Source organism: Passer domesticus, chromosome 5, assembly GCF_036417665.1.
Source record: "Passer domesticus isolate bPasDom1 chromosome 5, bPasDom1.hap1, whole genome shotgun sequence".
NCBI lineage: Eukaryota > Metazoa > Chordata > Aves > Passeriformes > Passeridae > Passer > Passer domesticus.
The window spans coordinates 339,786-360,722 of NC_087478.1; the positions used below are offsets into that span (position 1 = coordinate 339,786).

The 20,937-nt window shown below is 45.2% G+C and overlaps 1 protein-coding gene across 1 annotated transcript in view; it reads right to left on the reverse strand.

Moving 5' to 3' along the window:
* FBH1 (F-box DNA helicase 1) overlaps window positions 1-20,937 on the reverse strand; it is a 32,373-nt gene that overhangs the window by 6,675 nt on the left and 4,761 nt on the right. Inside the window, exons 4-14 of the mRNA XM_064421531.1 lie at window positions 18,888-19,078; window positions 16,385-16,480; window positions 14,359-14,453; window positions 11,210-11,378; window positions 10,265-10,493; window positions 8,557-8,644; window positions 7,909-7,995; window positions 5,523-5,659; window positions 4,179-4,278; window positions 3,609-3,730; window positions 1,564-1,639 (exon numbers count right to left, since the gene is read on the reverse strand). Coding sequence (XP_064277601.1) covers window positions 1,564-1,639; window positions 3,609-3,730; window positions 4,179-4,278; window positions 5,523-5,659; window positions 7,909-7,995; window positions 8,557-8,644; window positions 10,265-10,493; window positions 11,210-11,378; window positions 14,359-14,453; window positions 16,385-16,480; window positions 18,888-19,078 — 1,390 coding nt within the window. The remainder of the gene's footprint in view (window positions 1-1,563; window positions 1,640-3,608; window positions 3,731-4,178; window positions 4,279-5,522; window positions 5,660-7,908; window positions 7,996-8,556; window positions 8,645-10,264; window positions 10,494-11,209; window positions 11,379-14,358; window positions 14,454-16,384; window positions 16,481-18,887; window positions 19,079-20,937) is intronic.

Consider the following 20,937-nt stretch of genomic DNA (forward strand, 5'->3'; position numbering starts at 1 on the left):
GAAAAGCTGATTTTTATCCTGATTTTTGCTCCATATTTTAAAGGAATCATGAATTTTATACTGATTTTTTTTTCCTGAATTTTACTCCATATTTTAAAGGAAATCCTCAATTTTAGCCTGATTTTTTTTCCTGAATTTTACTCCATATTTTAAAGGAAATCCTCAATTTTAGCCTGATTTTTTTCCTGAATTTTACTCCATATTTTAAAGGAAATCCTCAATTTTATCATGATTTTTTCCTGAATTTTACTCCATATTTTAAAGGAATCATGAATTTTATACTGATTTTTTTCCTGAATTTTATTCCATACTTTAAAGGAAATCCTGAATTTTTTTCCATATTTTAAAGGAATCATGAATTTTATCTTGAATTTATTCCATACTTTAAAGGAAATCCTGAATTTTATCCTGATTTTTGCTCCATATTTTAAAGGAAATCCTGAATTTTATCCTGATTTTTTTCCCCTGAATTTTACTCCATATTTTAAAGGAATTCCTGAATTTTTTTCCTGAATATTATTCCGTATTTTAAAGGAAAGCCTGATTTTTATCCTGAATTTTATTCCATACTTTAAAGGAAATCCTGAATTTTATCTTGGATTTATTCCATATTTTAAAGGAAATACTGAATTTTATCTTCGATTTATTTCATACTTTAAAGGAAATACTGAATTTTATACTGATTTTTTTCCCTGAATTTTATTCCATATTTTAAAGGAATTCCTGAATTTTATTCTGAACTTTATTCCATATTTTAAAGGAATTCATGAATTTTATTCTGAATTTTATTCCATATTTAAAGGAAATCCTGAATTTTATCCTGATTTTTTTCCTGAATTTTATTCCATATTTTAAAGGAAATCCTGAATTTTATCCTGAATTTTATTCTGTTTTTAAAAGGAAATCCTGATTTTTTTCCTGCATTTTCTTCCATATATTAAAAGAAATCCTGAATTTTATCTGAATTTTACTCCATATTTTAAAGGAAATTATTAAAAAATTGAGCTTTACACCCAAACCAATTCAGGAAACACTGAAAATAAATTAAAAACAATTGAAAATTTGAAAAATTTTGGGAAAAATATCCCAAATTCTGGGTTTACTTACACTGAAAATAAGGAATCACTGTGGAAAGCTGAGAAAAGATGCTTGAAAATTGCCAAATTTGGGGATTTCTGGAATTAAGCAGCCAAAATAGCCCAGCCCATGATAAAACCATTAAAAAATGAGATTTATACTGAAAAAATTAGTTAGGAAATATAAAATTAACCAGGGTTAATTATAAAATTATAATAAATAAAATATAATAATTATAAATAAAATAATTCAATCTATAATATTTATAAATATTGAATAATAAATATAAATATTCTATAAATATAAATATAAACCTAATTATAAAATTTATAATAATTATAAAATTATAATAAATAATTATATAATGACACATAAAGTATTATATATAAGATTTATTATTATTATTATTTTAAATAATTAAAAGGGTTTTGATTTCCAGCAAAACCTAAAAAATCCCAGAAAAAAGAAGGAGAAGGGAATACTCACAGTTTTTCCTGACATCTGCAGGCAGGCTGAGCTTCCAAATGTCATAAATTCTGCTCAGGCCAAATCTCTCCAAACCCTAAAAGGAAGAAAAATGTATTTATAAAATAAAAAAAAAATATTTATTTATAAAATCAATTTTATTTATTTATTATTTTTAGATGTAATTTTTGTTTTTATTATTTTATATATGTTTTATTTATGCATTTATTTTATTTACCAAATAAAATTTATTTATAAAATACATGAAACATTAAAAAAATAACATAAAATAACACAAAATGACATAAAATAAACTAACAAAAAACCAAATAAAAATAATAAAGTTATTGCATTTATAAATTCAATTTATTCCAAACTGCAGAAGGTTTTCAATCCTGAGCACTTCAACCCCTCTTTGAATTGGAATTTGGGTGGAAAAAAGATGGAAATTTTGAAATATCAACCTAGGACCAAGTTAAACCTGTTAAAAATCCCAAAATCAGGCTGCAAACCTCTCCAAATTCCACTAATTTTGTTGTTTTCCTGCCCCATTCCTGCTAAAAATGGGACAAATTATCCTAAAAATGGGATGAGGCCTGCAAGGCTTGGGGAGGAACAGCTCTAAACAACCAAAAATTCCTGCTTTTTCCTGAAATATTCATTTCAAACCTCGGAATTATTTATTGCAGCTGTTCATCCCTCTTTTCCTTGCCCCATCCCTCATAAAAATGGGAAAAATTATCATAAAAATGGGACAAATTATCCCAAAAATGGGATGAGGCCTGCAAGGCCTGGAGAGGAACAGCTCTAAACAACCAAAAAATCCTGCTTTTTCCTGAAATATTCATTTCAAACCTTGGAATTATTTATTGCAGCTGTTCATCCCTTTTTTCCTTGCCCCATCCCTCATAAAAATGGGAAAAATTATCATAAAAATGGGACAAATTATCCCAAAAATGGGAGAGGCCTGCAAGGCCTGGAGAGTAAGAGCTCTAAATAACATCCCTGGCCACAAAAAAATCCTGCTTTTTCCTGGAATATTCATTTAAAACCTTGAAATTATTTATTGCAGCTGTTCATCCCTCTTTTCCTTGCCCCATCCCTCATAAAAATGGGAAAAATTATCATAAAAATGGGACAAATTATCCCAAAAATGGGATGAGGCCTGCAAGGCCTGGAGAGTAAGAGCTCCGAATAACATCCCTGGCCACAAAAAAATCCTGCTTTTTCCTGGAATATTCATTTAAAACCTTGAAATTATTTATTGCAGCTGTTTGTCCCTCTTCTCCTTGCCCCATCCCTCATAAAAATGGGACAAATTATGCTAAAAATGGGAAAAATTATCCAAAAAATGGATTGAGGCCTGCACAGAAAAGCCCCAAAATGGGACGAGGCCTGCAAGGGTTGGAGAGGAACAGCTCTAAATAAAACCCCTGGCCACAAAAAATTCCTGCTTTTTCCTGGAATATTCATTTAAAACCTCAGAATAACTTGTCCCAAATGTCCATCCATTTTTTCCTTGCCCCATCTCTGATAAAAATGGGACAAATTATCCCAAAAATGGGATGAGGCCTGCAAGGGTTGGAGAATAACAGCTCCAATTAACATCCCTGGCCACAAAAAAAAATCTGATATTTTTCTAAAAATTCCTGGTTTTTCTGGCAATATTCATTTAAAAACTCGGAATTCTTTATTCCAGCTGTCTGTCCCTCTTTTCCTTGCCCCATCTCTGATAAAAATGGGACAAATTATCCTAAAAATGGGATGAGACCTGTAATGCTTGAAGAGTAAGAGCTCCAAACAACATCTCTGGCCACAAAAAAATCCTGCTATTTTTCTGAAAATTCCTGCTTTTTCCTGGAATATTTATTGAAATCCTTGGAATAACTTGTTCCTGCTGTCCATCCCTCTTTCCCTGCCTCATCCCTGATAAAAATTATCCCAAAAAATTGACAAGGCCTGCAAGGGTTGGAGAATAATGGCATCCCTGGGCACAAAAAATTCCTGTTTTTTCCTGGAATATTCCTTGAAATCCTCGGGATCTGAGTGGGTGCAAGGCCCCTCACCCCAATGACGTGGAATTTGGCCGGGGGGTTCCTCCCAGAGAATTCCACGGCGTCCTCAAACACGTTCCAGTTGCTCCGGGACAGCAGCGCCACCTTCCCCTCCCGGCCTCCCCTCACGTCCCCTGGGGGAGGAATTCCCAGTTAGCCACGGCCATTCCAGCTGGAATTCCCAGTTAGCCACGGCCATTCCCAGCTGGAATTCCCAGTTAGCCACAGCCATTCCCAGTTAGCCATGGCCATTCCCAGCTGGAATTCCCAGTTAGCCACGGCCATTCCAGCTGGAATTCCCAGTTACCCACGGCCATTCCAGCTGGAATTCCCAGTTACCCACGGCCATTCCAGCTGGAATTCCCAGTTACCCACGGCCATTCCAGCTGGAACTCCCAGTTACCCACAGCCATTCCCAGTTAGCCACAGCCATTCCCAGCTGGAATTCCCAGTTAGCCACAGCCATTCCCAGTTAGCCACGGCCATTCCCAGCTGGAATTCCCAGTTACCCACGGCCATTCCCAGTTAGCCACGGCCATTCCCAGTTACCCACGGCCATCCCAGCTGGAATCCCCAGCTCACCCCTCTGGTCTCCTCCCAGCAGGGTTCTGCTGCGGATCCCCTTGCACACATCCAGGATCGTGGCTCCCACGTAGGCGATCTCGGGGCCGAACCTGAAACTCTGGAGACACCCCGGGATCAGCAGGAAAACCAGAAGGAATTTTATAGATTCCAAAAATTCCATCTCTGTATGATATTATGGGATTCCCAACAATCTTCTGGACAACTTTTTCCATGGAAAAAGCATCAAAATTTCTCCAAAATACTCCTGGAAATCTTGGCTGTTCTTAAGACCTTCTGGAGAACTTTTCTCTTGGAAAAAGCATCAAAATCCCTCCAAAATATTCCTGGAAATCCTGGGCATTCTTAAATCCAAATTATGGGATTCCCACCAACCTCCTGGACAATTTTTTTTTTCCTGGAAAAGGCACCAAAATCCCCAAAATATTCCTGGAAATCCTGGCCATGGCAGGGACACCTCCCACTGTGCCAGTGTCCAGCCTGGCCTTGGGCACTGCAGGGATCAGGGGCAGCCCCAGCTGCTCTGGCAATTCCAGCCCAGCCAGAAATTCCTCATTCCCAAAATCCCACCCCAATCTCCCTTTCCAGGGAATTCCCTCCATTCCCAGCTCTCCCAGCCGGGGATTGGATCCATCCCCACCCCGATTCCACTCCAGGAAGGAATTCTGGGATCCAGGGGTTTCACTGGGAATCTCAGGACTCCAGGAAGGGTCTCCCTTCCCTTTTCCATCCCCACTTTCCATAAAAATCCCTCGGGATGGATTCTGAGTGTCCCAAATCCCAGAATCCCAGAGCAGTTTGGCTGGGAAGGGACCTCAGAGCTCATTCCAGGGACACCTCCCCTGTCCCAGGCTGCTCCAACCCTTCCTTGGGCACTGCAGGGATCAGGGGCAGCCCCAGCTGCTCTGGCAATTCCAGCCCAGCCAGCAATTCCTCATGGCCAACATCCCACCCATGGCTGCCCTCTGGCACTGGCAGCCATTCCCTGGCTCCTGTCCCTTGTCCCCAGTCCCTCTGCAGCTCTCCTGGAGCCCCTGGAATGCTCTGGAAGCTCTCCCTGCACCCTTCCCTTCTCCAGGGAACATTCCCAGCTCTCCCAGCATCCCCAGGTCTGGTGGATCCCACAGCTGGATCCAGCATTCCAGATGTGATCCCCTCACAAAAGGGGAATCTCCCTGAAACAAAGCCTTAATCCCAACTCCCACTTTTCCACCAACAGGATGGGATCCCTCCACTGAAGCCCCACAGCTGCCAGACTCCCCAGCAATCCAGGGAAAAGCAGACCCTCCACAGTGCAAAATTATCCATGGATCTGGGATTTAGCCATGAACACGCTGCCCTTACCTGGGTCAGGTAGTACACGTGGGTGTGAGGCACCAGGTACAGGGTGTTGACGGCCCCTCGGAAGGTGTAGATCTGCTGGTGGGGGTCTCCCACCAGGATTTTCCCACATCTTTGGGATTGCACGATATCCACGATGGCTGTGAGGGAAAAAATATTGGATCATGAGGGAAGAACCTGCTCCAAATCCAAGGAAAAGTTGTTTGGATCATGAGGGTCCAAATTCAAGGAAAAGCTCAGCTGAGATCATGAGGGAAGAACCTGCTCCAAGGGAAAGCTCAGTGTGGATCATAAGAGTCCAAATCCAAGGAAAAGTTCAGTTGGAATCATGAGGTTCCAAATCCAAGAAAAAGCTCTGTTTGGATCATGAGGGAAGAACCTGCTCCAAACCCAAGGAAAAGCTCAGTTGGGATCATGAGGGAAGAACCTGCTCCAAACCCAAGGAAAAGCTCAGTTGGGATCATGAGGGAAGAACCTGCTCCAAACCCAAGGAAAAGCTCAGTTTGGATCATGAGGGAAGAACCTGCTCCAAACTCAAGGGAATGTTTAGTTTGGATCATGAAGGAAGAACCTGTTCCAATGCAAATCAAAGGAAAAGATCAGCTTGGATCATAAGGGTCCAAATTCAAGGAAAAGCTCAGCTGGGATCATGACGGAAGAACCTGCTCCAAATCCAAAGAAAAGCTCAGTTGGGCTCATGAGGGTCCAAATTCAAGGAAAAGCTCAGCTTGGATCATGAGGGAAGAACCTGCTCCAATGCAAATCCAAGGAAAAGTTTAGTTTGGATCATGAGGGTCCATATCCAAGGAAAAGCCCAGTTGGGATCATGAGGGAAAAACCTGCTCCAATCAAATCCAAGGAAAAGCTCAATTGGGATCATGAGGGAAGAACCTTCTCCAAATCCAAGGAAATCCAAATCCAGTTTGGATCATGAAGGAAGAACCTGCTCCAAATCCAAGGAAAAGCTCAGTTGGGATCACAAGGGAAGAACCTGCTCCAAATTCAAGAAAAAGCTCAGTTTGGATCATGAGGGTCCATATCCAAAGAAAAGCTCAGCTTGGATCATGAGGGAAGAACCTGCTCCAATGCAAATCCAAGGAAAAGTTCAGTTTGGATCATGAGGGAAGAACCTGCTTCAAACCCAAGGAAAAGCTCAGTTTGGATCAGGAGGGTCCAAACTCAAGGAAAAGCCCAGTTTGGATCATGAGAGAAGAACCTGCTCCAAAAACAAGGAAAAGTTTAGGCTGGATCATGAAGGAAGAACCTGCTCCAAATCCAAGCGAAAGCTCAGTTGGGATCATGAGGGAAGAACCTGCTCCAAACCCAAGGGAATGTTCAGTCTGGATCATAAGGGTCTATATCCAAGGAGAAGCTCAGTTGGGATCATGAAGGAAGAACCCACTCCAAAACCAAGGAAAAGTTTAGTTTGGATCATGAGGGAAGAACCTGCTCCAAATCCAAGGAAAAGTTCAGTTTGGATCAGGAGGGAAGAACCTGCTCCAATCCAAATCCAAGGAAAAGCTCAGTTGGGATCATGAGGGAAGAACCTGCTCCAAACCCAAGGAAAAGCTCAGTTTGGATCATGAGGGTCCAAACTCAAGGAAAAGCCCAGTTTGGATCATGAGGGAAGAACCTGCTCCAAACCCAAGGAAAAGCTCAGCTTGGATCATGAGGGAAGAACCTGCTCCAAACTCAAGGAAAAGCTCAGTTGGGATCATGAGGGAAGAACCTGCTCCAAACCCAAGGAAAAGCTCAGCTTGGATCATGAGGGAAGAACCTGCTCCAAATACAAGGGAATGTTTAGTTTGGATCATGAAGGAAGAACCTGCTCCAAACTCAAGGGAATGTTCAGTTTGGATCATGAGAGTCCAAACCCAAGGAAAAGCTCAGCTTGGATCATGAGGGAAGAACCTGCTCCAAACCCAAGGAAAAGCTCAGCTTGGATCATGAGGGAAGAACCTGCTCCAAATACAAGGGAATGTTTAGTTTGGATCATGAAGGAAGAACCTGCTCCAAACTCAAGGGAATGTTCAGTTTGGATCATGAGAGTCCAAACCCAAGGAAAAGCTCAGCTTGGATCATGAGGGAAGAACCTGCTCCAAACCCAAGGAAAAGCTCAGCTTGGATCATGAGGGAAGAACCTGCTCCAAACTCAAGGGAATGTTCAGTTTGGATCATGAGAGTCCAAATCCAAGGAAAAGCTCAGTTGGGATCATGAGGGAAGAACCTGCTCCAAACTCAAGGAAAAGCTCCGTTTAAACGCCAAACCTGAGGGGAAAATTTGTTTAAATTCCAAGTATTTAGGCTGAGATACTTCCACCACATTCCTGACCACATGGAAATCCCCTCTGGGAGTGGGACTGGAGCTCCAGCTCCTGGAATAACTCACCTGGAGTGCAGTCCTGGGCTTCATCCACAAAAATGGCATCGTATCCCGAGAGCTGGGGCTTGCTGAGCTGCCAAAGTTTCAAATATCCTGAGGGAAAAAATCAGGAGTTTCAAGGACAGGGAAGATCCACCAGGATCTTCAAAACAAATCCCTTTTTTCCTTTTTTTTTGGTATTTTTTTGGTGACATTTCTGGCTTCGCTTCCTGTTAGGAATTTCCAAAATTTGGAAGGGTTGCAAAAAATTTCCATCTCCCTTGACAGCCCAAATTTGATGATTTCAAGCTTCTTAATGCCCACCAAAAATTCCAAGAAAAAGGTTTTTTCCCAGTTATTTTCAGCATTATCCAGAGTAAAGGATGTGCTGGAAGCAACTTCCAACTTTTTTGACCTGATTTCTAGCCACTAAAAAATGGGAATATCCTTAAAATCTGCACATTTTTATCCTAGTGGGAGCACAAATTCATTTTATGTATTTTATAAATACATATAAAATGAAAAATTGAGCCAGAGGGATGTTCCCAGGTGAGCCAGTGTCAGGAAAAAAAAGATTTTCTCCTTCTTGATGCTCAGCCAAAACAGGAATAATAAATCCACTGATTTTTCCACCACCAAATCCCTTTTCCCCAAGGGATTTTCCATCTCTTTTACCATCACAAGTCATGTTGTATTTCTTCTCTGCGTCTCCATCCAGCTTCTTCATGTTGTGCCAAATCTCTTTGGCCTCTTCCACGTTGATCTAGAATGGGAAAATAGAAAGATTGGGATAAAATCATGGAATAAAAATAAAATTATGGAATGGTTTGGGCTGGAAGGGGCCTCAAAGCCCATCCAGTGCCACCCCATCCATGGACAGGGACATTTTCTTCTACCCCAGGGTGCTCCAGCCTGGCCTTGGACATTTCATGGATCCAGCCCCAGCTGCTCTGGCAATTCCAGCCCAGCCAGCAATTCCTCATTCCCAAGATCCCATCCATCCCTGCCCTCTGGCAGAGGGAAGCCATTCCCAAAAAGCCCCAGATACATTTTTTTCCCATCCCAAGCAGCTCCTCAGATCCACAAGGATTTGGTGAGGAGATTGGCTGGAAGTATTTTTTAGGGAAAAAAAGGATTATCCCTTTTATCCCAAACATCATCTTCCTCCCAGTCTTTGATTTCTCCTCCCAACCTTTGGATTTGCCTCCCAATCTTTTGATTTGCCTCCCAGTCTTGGCATTCCTCCTCCCAACCTTTGGATTTTCCTCACAATCCTTTGATTTCTCCTCCCAATCTTTGGATTCCTTCTCTCAACCTTTGGATTTTCCTCCTCCCAACCTTTGGATTTTCCTCCTCCCAGTCTTTGATTTCTCCTCCCAGTCTTGATGATTCTTCTTCTTCCCAATATTTTGATTTTCCTCCTCCCAACCTTTTTATTTTCCTCCCAATCCTTTGATTCCTCCTCCCAGTCTTTGGATTTTCCTCCCAACCTTTGGATTTTCCTCCCAGTCTTTGATTTCTCCTCCCAATCTTTGATTTCTCCTCCCAATCTTTGGATTCCTTCTCTCAACCTTTTGATTTTCCTCCTCCCAACCTTTGGATTTTCCTCCCAGTCTTTGATTCCTCCTCCCAGTCTTTTGATGATTCTTCCTCTTCCCAATATTTTGATTTTCCTCCTCCCAGTCTTTGGATTCCTCCTCCCAACCTTTGGATTTCTCCTCCCAGTCTTTTGATTTTCATCCCAACCTTTTGATTCTTCCTCCTCCCAACCTTTTTATTCCTCCTCTATCCAATATTTTGATTTTCCTCCTCCCAACCTTTTGATTTTCCTCCCAATCTTTTCACTCCTCCTCCTCCCAACCTTTTGATTTTTCTCCTTCCAATCTTTTAATTTTCCTCCTCCCAGTCTTTTGATTCCTCCTCCCAACCTTTTGATTTTCCTCCCAATCCTTTGATTTCTCCTCCCAGTCTTTGGATTCCTCCTCCCAACCTTTTGATTCCTCCTCCTCCCAACCTTTTGATTTTTCTCCTCCCAACCTTCTGATCCCTCCTCCCAATTCCTTTGGAATGTTTCTCCCAGCCTCTGATTTCTTCCAAAGCTCACGACTGACCCAACCCTTTCTCTGGCTGAAGGATTGATTCCCCCGTACCAATTTTCTTCCCAAATTTCAGTGAAACACGGGAAGATCCCTGCCAATCCACATCTTGAGAAGGGGGATGAACATGAATTATTTTATAAAATCATGGAATGGTTTGGGTTGGAAGAGACCTCAAAGCCCATCCATGCACCCACCCATGAGCAGGGACATTTCCCACTATCCCAGACCTCCCCAAACCCCATCCAACCTCAGAAAATTCCAGAGGCTCCATCCCAAAAACTCACTCTCTTTTCCTCTCGGCTCACTTGCTGCATCTGCCCATGAGTGTTTTTGAACCACAGGGGCGTGTGCTCCTCACAGATCTCCTCATCTGAGGAGGAGAAGAAGTTTTCCAAGGTTTGGGACACTGTTTTGCCTCTTACAAACAGGGACTGGCCCTCCCTGTTCCGCAGGAGGAAGCTGATGGAATAAACGGACAGCTTGGAGAAGTTCAGCTTGCCTTTCTCTTTGTAGCTGTGCCAGAGGGACAAAAAACACAAAAAAAAGACAAAAAAAAAGGACCAAAAAAAAGGACAAAAATAAAAGGAGGAAAAAAAGACAAAAAAAAAAGTTAAAATACACAGAAATCCTTTTTTTTTGTGCACTGTCCCTGGAAAAAGCTCAATAACTGGAAATATTGGAAAACATCCCAATTCATTCTAATAATGGAATATCCTTAAATCTGCACAGATTTGTCCTGGTGGAAGCACAAATTTGTTGATTTTACACATTTTAGAGATGGAAAATTGAGCTCATCCCTGGAATTCCAGGGTGTTTGCAGAGCCAAGGAATGGGATTTCCCTCTTTTTCTTGGTCATTCCTACCCCTAACTTAAATGTGCCAGAATTGGACAGAAATTGGATCATGAACACAGCTCAGGACAAGGAAATGGATCCTCTGGAAAAGGAATTGATCCTCAGGAAAAGCAGCACTTGCAGCAGTTGTAGCATTCCAGTGGGAAAACCTCATTCCCAGTGGATTTCCACCTCCCAAAGCATTCCTTGGCTTTGGGGTGCTCCCATGGAAGCTAAAATCCCTGCAGCATCCCACTGCATCCATCTGGAAACCAGAAATGACAAATTTCCCCCAATTATTTGTGCTGCCTCAAAGCTTGGGATTTTCCCTCAAAACCACTTCCCCTTCCTCATCCTCTCCCTGCTTCCACAAAAGAACTGGAATTCCCCACTCACTGTCTCCCAATGCTCCCAAAGGCCAAGGAGTGGAAGGTTTTGCAGGTGACATTCCTTGGGAAAACCTTTTTCCCCTTCTCTGCCACAGCTTTGTTAAAAGTCAGGTACAGGAATTTCAGCTCTGAGAATTTCTCCGCGTACTTGACCAAGGTCGAGGTTTTCCCTGTGCCTGGAGAGAGGAAAAGAAAGAATAAAATAAAAATAAGGAATAAAATATCCATGGTCAGGAATGAATTATTCCATGTATTTTAATTTTTTTTTTACACCTCCTTCTCCTGCTGTCCCAACTCCAATATTCCACCTCACTCCTGATTTCAGAGAACCAGGGAATTATTTGGGTTGGCAAAGTTCTTTAACCATTCCCAGCACTCCCAAGGCCATCCATGTCCCCAAGTGCCACATCCACAGGGTTTTTAAATCCCCCCAGGAATGGGCACTCCACCCCTGCCTGGGCAGCTGAGCCAGGGTTGGATCAGGCTTTGCATGGAGGAATTGTCCCAGTATCCAACCTAAACCTTCCCTGCCACAGCTTTAGGATCTGCCCGCTCCAGTGTGGGTCCCTTTCCATGGGGTCAGTCCTGCAGGAACTGCCCCAGCCTGGATCCCTTTATCCATGGGGTCAGTCCTTCAGGAACTGCTCCTTTTCCATGGGGTCAGTGCCCCAGGAACTGCTCCCTTTTTCTATGGGGTCAGTGCTCCAGGAACTGCTCCCTTTCCATGGGGTCAGTCCTTCAGAAACTGCTCCCTTTCCATGGGGTCAGTCCTTCAGGAACTGCTCCAGTGTGGATCCCTTTATCCATGGGGTCAGTGCTTCAGGAACTGCTCCCTTTATCCATAGGGTCAGTGCTCCAGGAACTGCTCCCTTTATCCATGGGGTCAGTGCTTCAGGAACTGCTCCAGCATGGATCCCTTTATCCATGGGGTCAGTCCTGCAGGAACTGTCCCTTTATCCATGGGGTCAGTGCTCCAGGAACTGCTCCCTTTATCCATGGGGTCAGTGCTCCAGGAACTGCTCCCTTTATCCATGGGGTCAGTGCTCCAGGAACTGCTCCCTTTATCCATGGGGTCAGTGCTCCAGGAACTGCTCCCTTTATCCATGGGGTCAGTCCTTCAGGAACTGCTCCCTTTATCCATGGGGTCAGTGCTCCAGGAACTGCTCCTTTTCCATGGGGTCAGTGCTCCAGGAACTGCTCCCTTTATCCATGGGGTCAGTCCTTCAGGAACTGCCCCAGCCTGGATCCTTTTATCCATGGGGTCAGTCCTTCAGGAACTGCTCCCTTTATCCATGGGGTCAGTGCTCCAGGAACTGCTCCAGTGTGGATCCCATTTTTCCATGGGGTCAGTCCTTCAGGAACTGCTCCCTTTATCCATGGGGTCAGTGCTCCAGGAACTGCTCCTTTTCCATGGGGTCAGTCCTTCAGGAACTGCTCCCTTTCCATGGGGTCAGTCCTTCAGGAACTGCTCCCTTTCCATGGGGTCAGTCCTTCAGGAACTGCTCCAGTGTGGATCCCTTTATCCATGGGGTCAGTCCTGCAGGAACTGTCCCTTTATCCATGGGGTCAGTGCTCCAGGAACTGCTCCCTTTATCCATGGGGTCAGTGCTCCAGGAACTGATTCACCTTCCATGGGGTCAGTGCTCCAGGAACTGCTCCTTTTCCATGGGGTCAGTGCTCCAGGAACTGCTCCCTTTATCCATGGGGTCAGTCCTTCAGGAACTGCTCCCTTTATCCATGGGGTCAGTCCTTCAGAAACTGCTCCCTTTATCCATGGGGTCAGTCCTTCAGAAACTGCTCCCTTTATCCATGGGGTCAGTCCTTCAGGAACTGCTCCCTTTATCCATGGGGTCAGTGCTCCAGGAACTGCTCCAGTGTGGATCCCATTTTTCCATGGGGTCAGTCCTTCAGGAACTGCTCCCTTTATCCATGGGGTCAGTGCTCCAGGAACTGCTCCTTTTCCATGGGGTCAGTCCTTCAGGAACTGCTCCCTTTCCATGGGGTCAGCCCTTCAGGAACTGCCCCATCCTGGATCCCTTTATCCATGGGGTCAGCCCTTCAGGAACTGCTCCAGCATGGATCCCTTTATCCATGGGGTCAGCCCTTCAGGAACTGCTCCAGCCTGGATCCCTTTTCCATGGGGTCAGTCCTTCAGAAACTGCTCTCTTTTTCTATGGGGTCAATCCTTCAGGACTGCCCACTCCAGTGTGGATCCCATTTTTCCATGTGCTCAGTCCTTCAGGAGCTGCTCTCTTTCCATGGGGTCAGTGCTCCAGGAACTGCCCCAGCCTGGATCCCATTTTTCCATGGGGTCAGCCGTTCAGGAACTGCCCCAGCCTGGATCCCTTTTATCCATGGGGTCAGTGCTCCAGGAACTGCTCCAGTGTGGATCCCTTTTTCCATGAGGTCAGTGCTTCAGGAACTGCTCCAACATGGATCCTTTTATCCATGTGCTCAGCCCTTCAGGAACTGCTCCCTTTATCCATGGGGTCAGTCCTTCAGGAACTGCTCCCTTTATCCATGGGGTCAGTGCTCCAGGAACTGCTCCAGCCTGGATCCCTTTATCCATGGGGTCAGTCCTTCAGGAACTGCTCCAGCCTGGATCCCATTTTTCCATGGGGTCAGTCCTTCAGAAACTGCTCCAGCCCGGATCCCTTTATCCATGGGGTCAGTCCTTCAGGAACTGCTCCCTTTTTCTATGGGGTCAATCCTTCAGGAACTGCTCCAGCCTGGATACTTTATCCATGGGGTCAGTCCTTCAGGAAGTGCCCCATCCTGGATCCCTTTTCCATGTGCTCAGTCCTCCAGGAACTGCTCCCTTTTTCACAGGGTCAATCCTTCAGGAACTGCTCTGTTTTTCACAGGGTCAATCCTTCAGGAACTGCTCCTCCAAGGATTCCAGGGAGATCTCTCCTCCAGCACCTGGAGCATCTCCTCTTCCTCCTTTCCCAACTCAGGATCTGCAGGGCTGTTCCACATTTTCCCACTCCTCTCTCCCCTGTTTTCACTCTGCCTCCCTTTTTGGCAGATTTTCCCTTCCATTTGTTATCCCAGAGGCACAAATGGATCCCCTTGGGATCTCAGACAGAAGGAACAGGGAGGGAAGGAGCAGACTGGGAATTGTCCAGGCATTTTCCCAACACTTTTGGCTCTTACCTGCAAATGCCATTATTTTCACTGTTTGGCCAGGCTCAATTTTGTGACTCAAAATCCTCTGCTGCTCATGGGTCAGTTTGACATCAGCCCATCCACTAAAAATAGGGAAAAAATTCCAATCAACAACTGGGGAAGGAATGAATCCTTTAAAAATTCCTGAAGTAAACCACCCCACTTAAAAGAAATCAACAGGGAAGCCAGGATTGATTGATCCCATCCCAACCTGCTTATTGGGAAAAGGAGAAAAGCACGGAATGAGAAAATACTGGAGACCAAATAAAAAGTCTTGGGAAAGATTTTTTTAGGGAATACAGGAAAACATCACACACAAACAAAGAAAAATATCTTTTTAAGGGACCAACCTGTGCTTTAAGAATTAATTTGGCACCTTAAGCTCATTAAAACCAGTTTTATCTCTGTTAGGCCTCAGTGTTGGATGAATTTATGCCATTCCCTCTGTCCAGGTGAGGATAAGAAATGAAATTCCTCAATCCAGCAGCAGAAAAGGAGCCCAGCTTGGATCTCCACAGCCAGGGAATGTTTTATTCCTCATTTTTTGGGAGAGCTGGGAATGTGCTGGAGCTCTGGGTGCTGGGGATTTCAGATTTTCTGTACTGACAGACTCTGACTGATAGGAGAACTCTGAATTTGACCTAAGGTGTGGGGAACACTTCCTAAATTAATTAACAGCACTGAGATTACAAGTGTGTAGCTTAATTAGAAGTGTGTAATATCACTAAATAGAAAAATTGAGTTTAAAGTTTTAAAATATAGTAATATATTTAAAAGTAAAATAAAAGTTTTAAGACAGTAACTAATCCTTTTTCTTTACCTTCTTCCTGAGTTTAAATAATGTTTTGTAATTAGACAAAAAAATCCCACATTACAAACATCAAATAATTAGTTATTAAATGAAAAGTAAAAATAATTTAAGTATCATTTCTTAATTAGTTTAACCTTAAAAAACTTATAAAAATTAACTATTTTATAACTTATTAGTAAAATACTATAAAACTCTATAAACAACTTATAAATAAAAATAATAAACATCTAAAGCTAAACACAAAACGCCATCTCTAACACTTCAATTCCAACCTTAACCAAAAAAACCCCACAAAACCAACAAAAAAAACCCCAAAAACCAACAGGAATGTTCTCCTGGAGAAGGGAAGGATCCAGGGAGAGCTTCCAGCACATTGCAGGGGCTCCAGGAGAGCTGCAGAGGGACTGGGGACAAGGGACAGGAGCCAGGGAATGGCTGCCAGTGCCAGAGGGCAGCCATGGATGGGATGTTGGCCATGAGGAATTGCTGGCTGGGCTGGAATTGCCAGAGCAGCTGGGGCTGCCCCTGATCCCTGCAGTGCCCAAGGAAGGGTTGGAGCAGCCTGGGACAGGGGAGGTGTCCCTGGAATGAGCTCTGAGGTCCCTTCCCAGCCAAACTGCTCTGGGATTCTGGGATTTGGGACACTCAGAATCCATCCCCAGGGATTTTTATGGAAAATGGGGATGGAAAAGGGAAGGGGAGACCCTTCCTGGAGTCCTGAGATTCCCAGTGAAAACCCCTGGATCCCAAAATTCCTTCCTAGAGTGGAATCGGGGTGGGGATGGATCCAATCCCAGGCTGGGAGAGCTGGGAATGGAGGGAATTCCCTGGGAAGGGAGATTGGGGTGGGATGTTGGGAACGAGGAATTGCTGGCTGGGCTGGAATTGCCAGAGCAGCTGGGGCTGCCCCTGATCCCTGCAGTGCCCAAGGAAGGGTTGCAGCAGCCTGGGACAGGGGAGGTGTCCCTGGAAGGTTCCAAACCCTTCCACAATTCCAAGACAGACCCAGCAGCAAATTTAAACTCAGCAATCCCAATTTTTTACAGATCTAAGGCCCAATTTTGATTTTCCTCGGAGAATTCATGGGAAGGTGGTGAGGAGCAGGACCAGCTGTGCCACTGATCCACCTCCACCTTTTCCTGCTGTGGAATATTTGGAATATATTTGCTCCATGGAAAGCTCAGCATGCACTGCCAGGATCACCTGGGACACAAATCCATTCTTCCCTCTTCCAGAGGCTGCACAACTCCAGAGGCATTTTCCATCAGATATAAATAGTAGAAAATATTGTAGTGAATCCTGAAAAAAAAAGGATAAAACAGGAATTACCACTGAGAAATCATTAACAAATTAAACCTCTGCAACCACTTAAATATCCTGGATAATTAAAAAAAAAAAGCCTCAAGCTCTGCAGGAAACAATGAATAATTTAAAATGTTCTTTAAATTTATTCTCCCTTGAGAAATGACAGCAAAGGCACCGTGGGGACAGCTCTGAGTGTGGCCTCTCCCTCAGCCCTGCCAGGTTTGCATTCCAGGGTTTTCCATGAAAACAGGACCTGGGATCAGAGTCCAGGGGATAACTCTGCCCTCCTGAGCCACAATTAACAGCAGATTTTGGTTTAGAATGGTTTTAGGGGAGGTTTTTAACTCTCAACAATAATTTTTAACTTCACAAGGTTTTTAACTTAACAATCATCCCAATAATTCTTGCTGGTTTTTCACTCTTTGGTTTTAACTGTGTTGACAATAATTGGTTTAAAATTAATCTGGGCTCTCCAGCAGGGTTTTCCCACTGTGGTTTTCCCTCTTTTAGGGCAGTGTTTTTTTTCTTCCAGCCCTCCAGGACAGATTTTTGTGTCTCTCATCACGATTTGGACCCTCAGACTCATTAATTACTGCAAACAGCAATCAGGCAATTCCTCCAGGACACATTTCCCTCCTTATTCCCTGGAGGAATTCCCACTTTTTCTGCCCTGGGCTGTCCAGGGAGATGGAAATTCTAAAATCCCTGGATTTTGACCTGGATCCCAGCTCTGGTTGCTGGCCAGGGCCAATCCTGCCACATTTCCTGCAGGTTAATGACTTTACCCAGCAATTAATCAATCATTAACATTCCAAACAAACATCGCCAGCTTCCCTCAGGACGAGCTTTCCCTGTCCTGGAGCCCCTCAGAACTCACAGCTTCCAGAGCCATCTAATTCCTGCATATTTTCATTTTCCACTCAGTTCTTTCCCAATTTTCCCCCTGTGTCCTTCATCCTTATCTCCACTGCAATCCTGAAGGAATCTCAAGGAAATCTCTGCTCAGATCCCTTTTTTTTTTTTGGGAACAAAAGGATCATGAGGGAAGGAGCTCCTAGGACTTGGAATGAAGTAAAATAAATCCATTTTGGGGAGGTATTAAAAACATTAAATTATTGGAGCTGAGCAGGAAGATTCTTTAAATCCTGCTTTAATTTTGGGAAAAATTGGAGTTTTTTTGAATATTGCATCCTGAAAGGAGTGACAGGATAAGGGGGAATGCCAGAGGGATGGGATGGAGGGGAAATTGGGAAGGAATTCCTGGCTGGGAGGGTGGGGAAGCACTGGAATGGAATTCCCAGAGGAGCTGTAGCTGCCTCATCCCTGGAAGTGGCCAAGGCCAGGCTGGAGATCCAAATCCCCTGGGAACTGGAGGGATTTGAAACTCGAAGTTGGAGAGACCTCAGAGCCTCTTCCAGGGCCTAAAGGGGCTCCAGGAGAGAGACTTTGGGATCAAGGATGGACAGGACACAGGGAATGGCTTCAGACTGGACAAAATGGAAGATTTGGGATTGATATTGGGAAGGAATTCCCAGAGAAGCTGCAGCTGCCTCATCCCAGAACATCCAAAGCCAGACTGGAGCAACTGGGGATGGTGGGAATTGTGCAGGGCTGGAATGGGAAACTCCTGACCTGCTGGAGATGGGAATGCTGCTGCTCTGCTGGGATTTGGAAACTCAAAGTTGGAGAGACCTCAGAGCCTCTTCCAGGGCCTGAAGGGGCTCCAGGAGAGATCCCTGGGATGAGGGATGGAGGGACAGGAGCCAGGGAATGGCTGCCACTGCCATGGATGGGATGTTGGCCATGAGGAATTGCTGGCTGGGCTGGAATTGCCAGAGCAGCTGGGGCTGCCCTGATCCCTGCAGTGCCCAAGGAAGGGTTGGAGCAGCCTGGGACAGGGGAGGTGTCCCTGGAATGAGCTTTGAGGTCCCTTCCCACCCAAACTGCTCTGGGATTCTGGGATTTGGGACACTCAGAATCCATCCCCAGGGATTTTTATGGAAAATGGGGATGGAAAAGAGAGGGAAAGGGAAGGGAGACCCTTCATGGTTTCCTGAGTTTCCCAGTGAAGCCCCTGGGTCCATGAATGTCCTGGAGAGGAGATGGATCCAATGTCAGGCTGGGAGAGCTGGGAATGTTCCCTGGAGAAGGGAAGGATCCAGGGGAGAGCTTCCAGCACATTGCAGGGGCTCCAGGAGAGCTGCAGAGGGGGCTGGGGACAAGGGACAGGAGCCAGGGGAATGGCTGCCAGTGCCAGAGGGGCAGCCATGGATGGGATCTTGGCAGTGAGGAATTCCCAGAGCAGCTGGGGCTGCCTCATCCCTGGAATCATCCCAGGCTGGATTGGAGCAGCCTGGGGATGGTGGGAAGCGTGCAGGGCTGGAAGGGGGGAGCTGCTGACCTGTTGGAGATGGGGATGCCCTGGTCCCTCATGGCCAGCAGCAGCGTGGCCATGCAGTGCAGCACCTCGGTGACCTCCAGCACGGCCAGCCCCGAGCGCGGGCTCCGGACACGCTCCAGCAGCCTCTGGATGTCACCAACACCATCAGAGAACAGCACCATGACAGCAAAGATGGCCCACATCTTCTCAGGCTGGGAAAGGACAGGAAAAGAGAGCAGAAAGATTGGAGTTTCCAGCAAAATCCTGCTTGGAGGTGGAAAAATTCCATGAGGAGCTGTTAAATACTAAATTGATGCCTTGAGAAGGCTGAGCTGGGACAGAGACTGGGCAGAGTCACAGAATAAAGCAGGGATTGATGGAAAGGATCTCCTCCATGGGTGCACCTGGGGCAGCACCAGAGCCCAGCCAGGGCTGCACCCAGGATGAACCCAAATGGTCCCAAAATGAACCCAAATGGTCCCAAAATGCACCCAAGATGAACCCAAATGGTCCCAAAATGCACCCAAGATGAACCCAAATGGTCCCAAAATGCACCCAAGATGAACCCAAATGGTCCCAAAATGCACCCAAGATGAACCCAAATGGTCCCAAAATGAACCCAGGATGAACCCAAATGGTCCCAAAATGAACCCAGGATGAACCCAAATGGTCCCAAAATGAACCCAGGATGAACCCAAAATGGTCCCAAAATGCACCCAAGATGAACCCAAATGGTCCCAAAATGCACCCAAGATGAACCCAAATGGTCCCAAAATGCACCCAAGATGAACCCAAATGGTCCCAAAATGCACCCAAGATGAACCCAAATGGTCCCAAAATGCACCCAAGATGAACCCAAATGGTCCCAAAATGCACCCAAGATGAACCCAAATGGTCCCAAAATGCACCCAAGATGAACCCAAATGGTCCCCAAAATGAACCCAGGATGAACCCAAATGGTCCCAAAATGAACCCAGGATGAACCCAAATGGTCCCAAAATGAACCCAGGATGAACCCAAATGGTCCCAAAATGCACCCAAGATGAACCCAAATGGCCCCAAAATGAACCCAAGATGAACCAAATGGCCCCAAAATGAACCCAAGATGAACCCAAATGGTCCCAAAATGAACCCAAATGGCCCCAAAATGAACCCAAATGGCCCCAAAATGAACCCAAATGGCCCCAAAATGAACCCAAATGGCCCCAAAATGAACCCAAAATGCACCCAAGATGAACCCAAATGGTCCCAAAATGAACCCAAAATGAACCCAAATGGTCCCAAAATGAACCCAAATGGCCCCAAAATGAACCCAAATGGTCCCAAAATGAACCCAGGATGAACCCAAATGGTCCCAAGATGAACCCAAATGGTCCCAAAATGCACCCAGGATGAACCCAAATGGTCCCAAAATGCACCCAAGATGAACCCAAATGGTCCCAAAATGAACCCAAATGGCCCCAAAATGAACCCAAATGGCCCCAAAATGAACCCAAGATGAACCCAAATGGCCCCAAAATGAACCCAAGATGAACCCAAATGGCCCCAAAATGCACCCAAGATGAACCCAAATGGCCCCAAAATGAACCCAGGATGAACCCAAATGGCCCCAAAATGCGACGAGCGCTGCCGGGGTCTCTCCCTGGGCTCAGCTCTGCTCCATGTGCACATTGCAGTTCAGTGTCCAACCCCAGTGCAGCCCCTGCACTCCCATCCTTGTTTTTCTCTCTGCAGCCCACGGGGTTTGTGCTCCTGGGCTGGCATTGGGATCATCTGTCCTTGGTGCCCAGCTCAGCAGGAATTGTTTTGTCTCCCTGCTCTGTGCACAGAGCTCCCCATCCCATAATGTGAGCCCAGACCCACACCCCAAAGCAGCTCAGAATGTGGAAATAGAAAAGCCAAACCCTGATCATTGTCAGCCAAATCATCCCAAATAACACCACAGAGGGAGGAGTGTGGGATACAGGAAGGCAGAGTGACCTCAAACAAGTTTTGGGATGGGTTAAAAAGGGAGGGGCACATCCCATATTTACATCCTGTGCAGCTTTATCCCAATTTATGGGAATGGCAT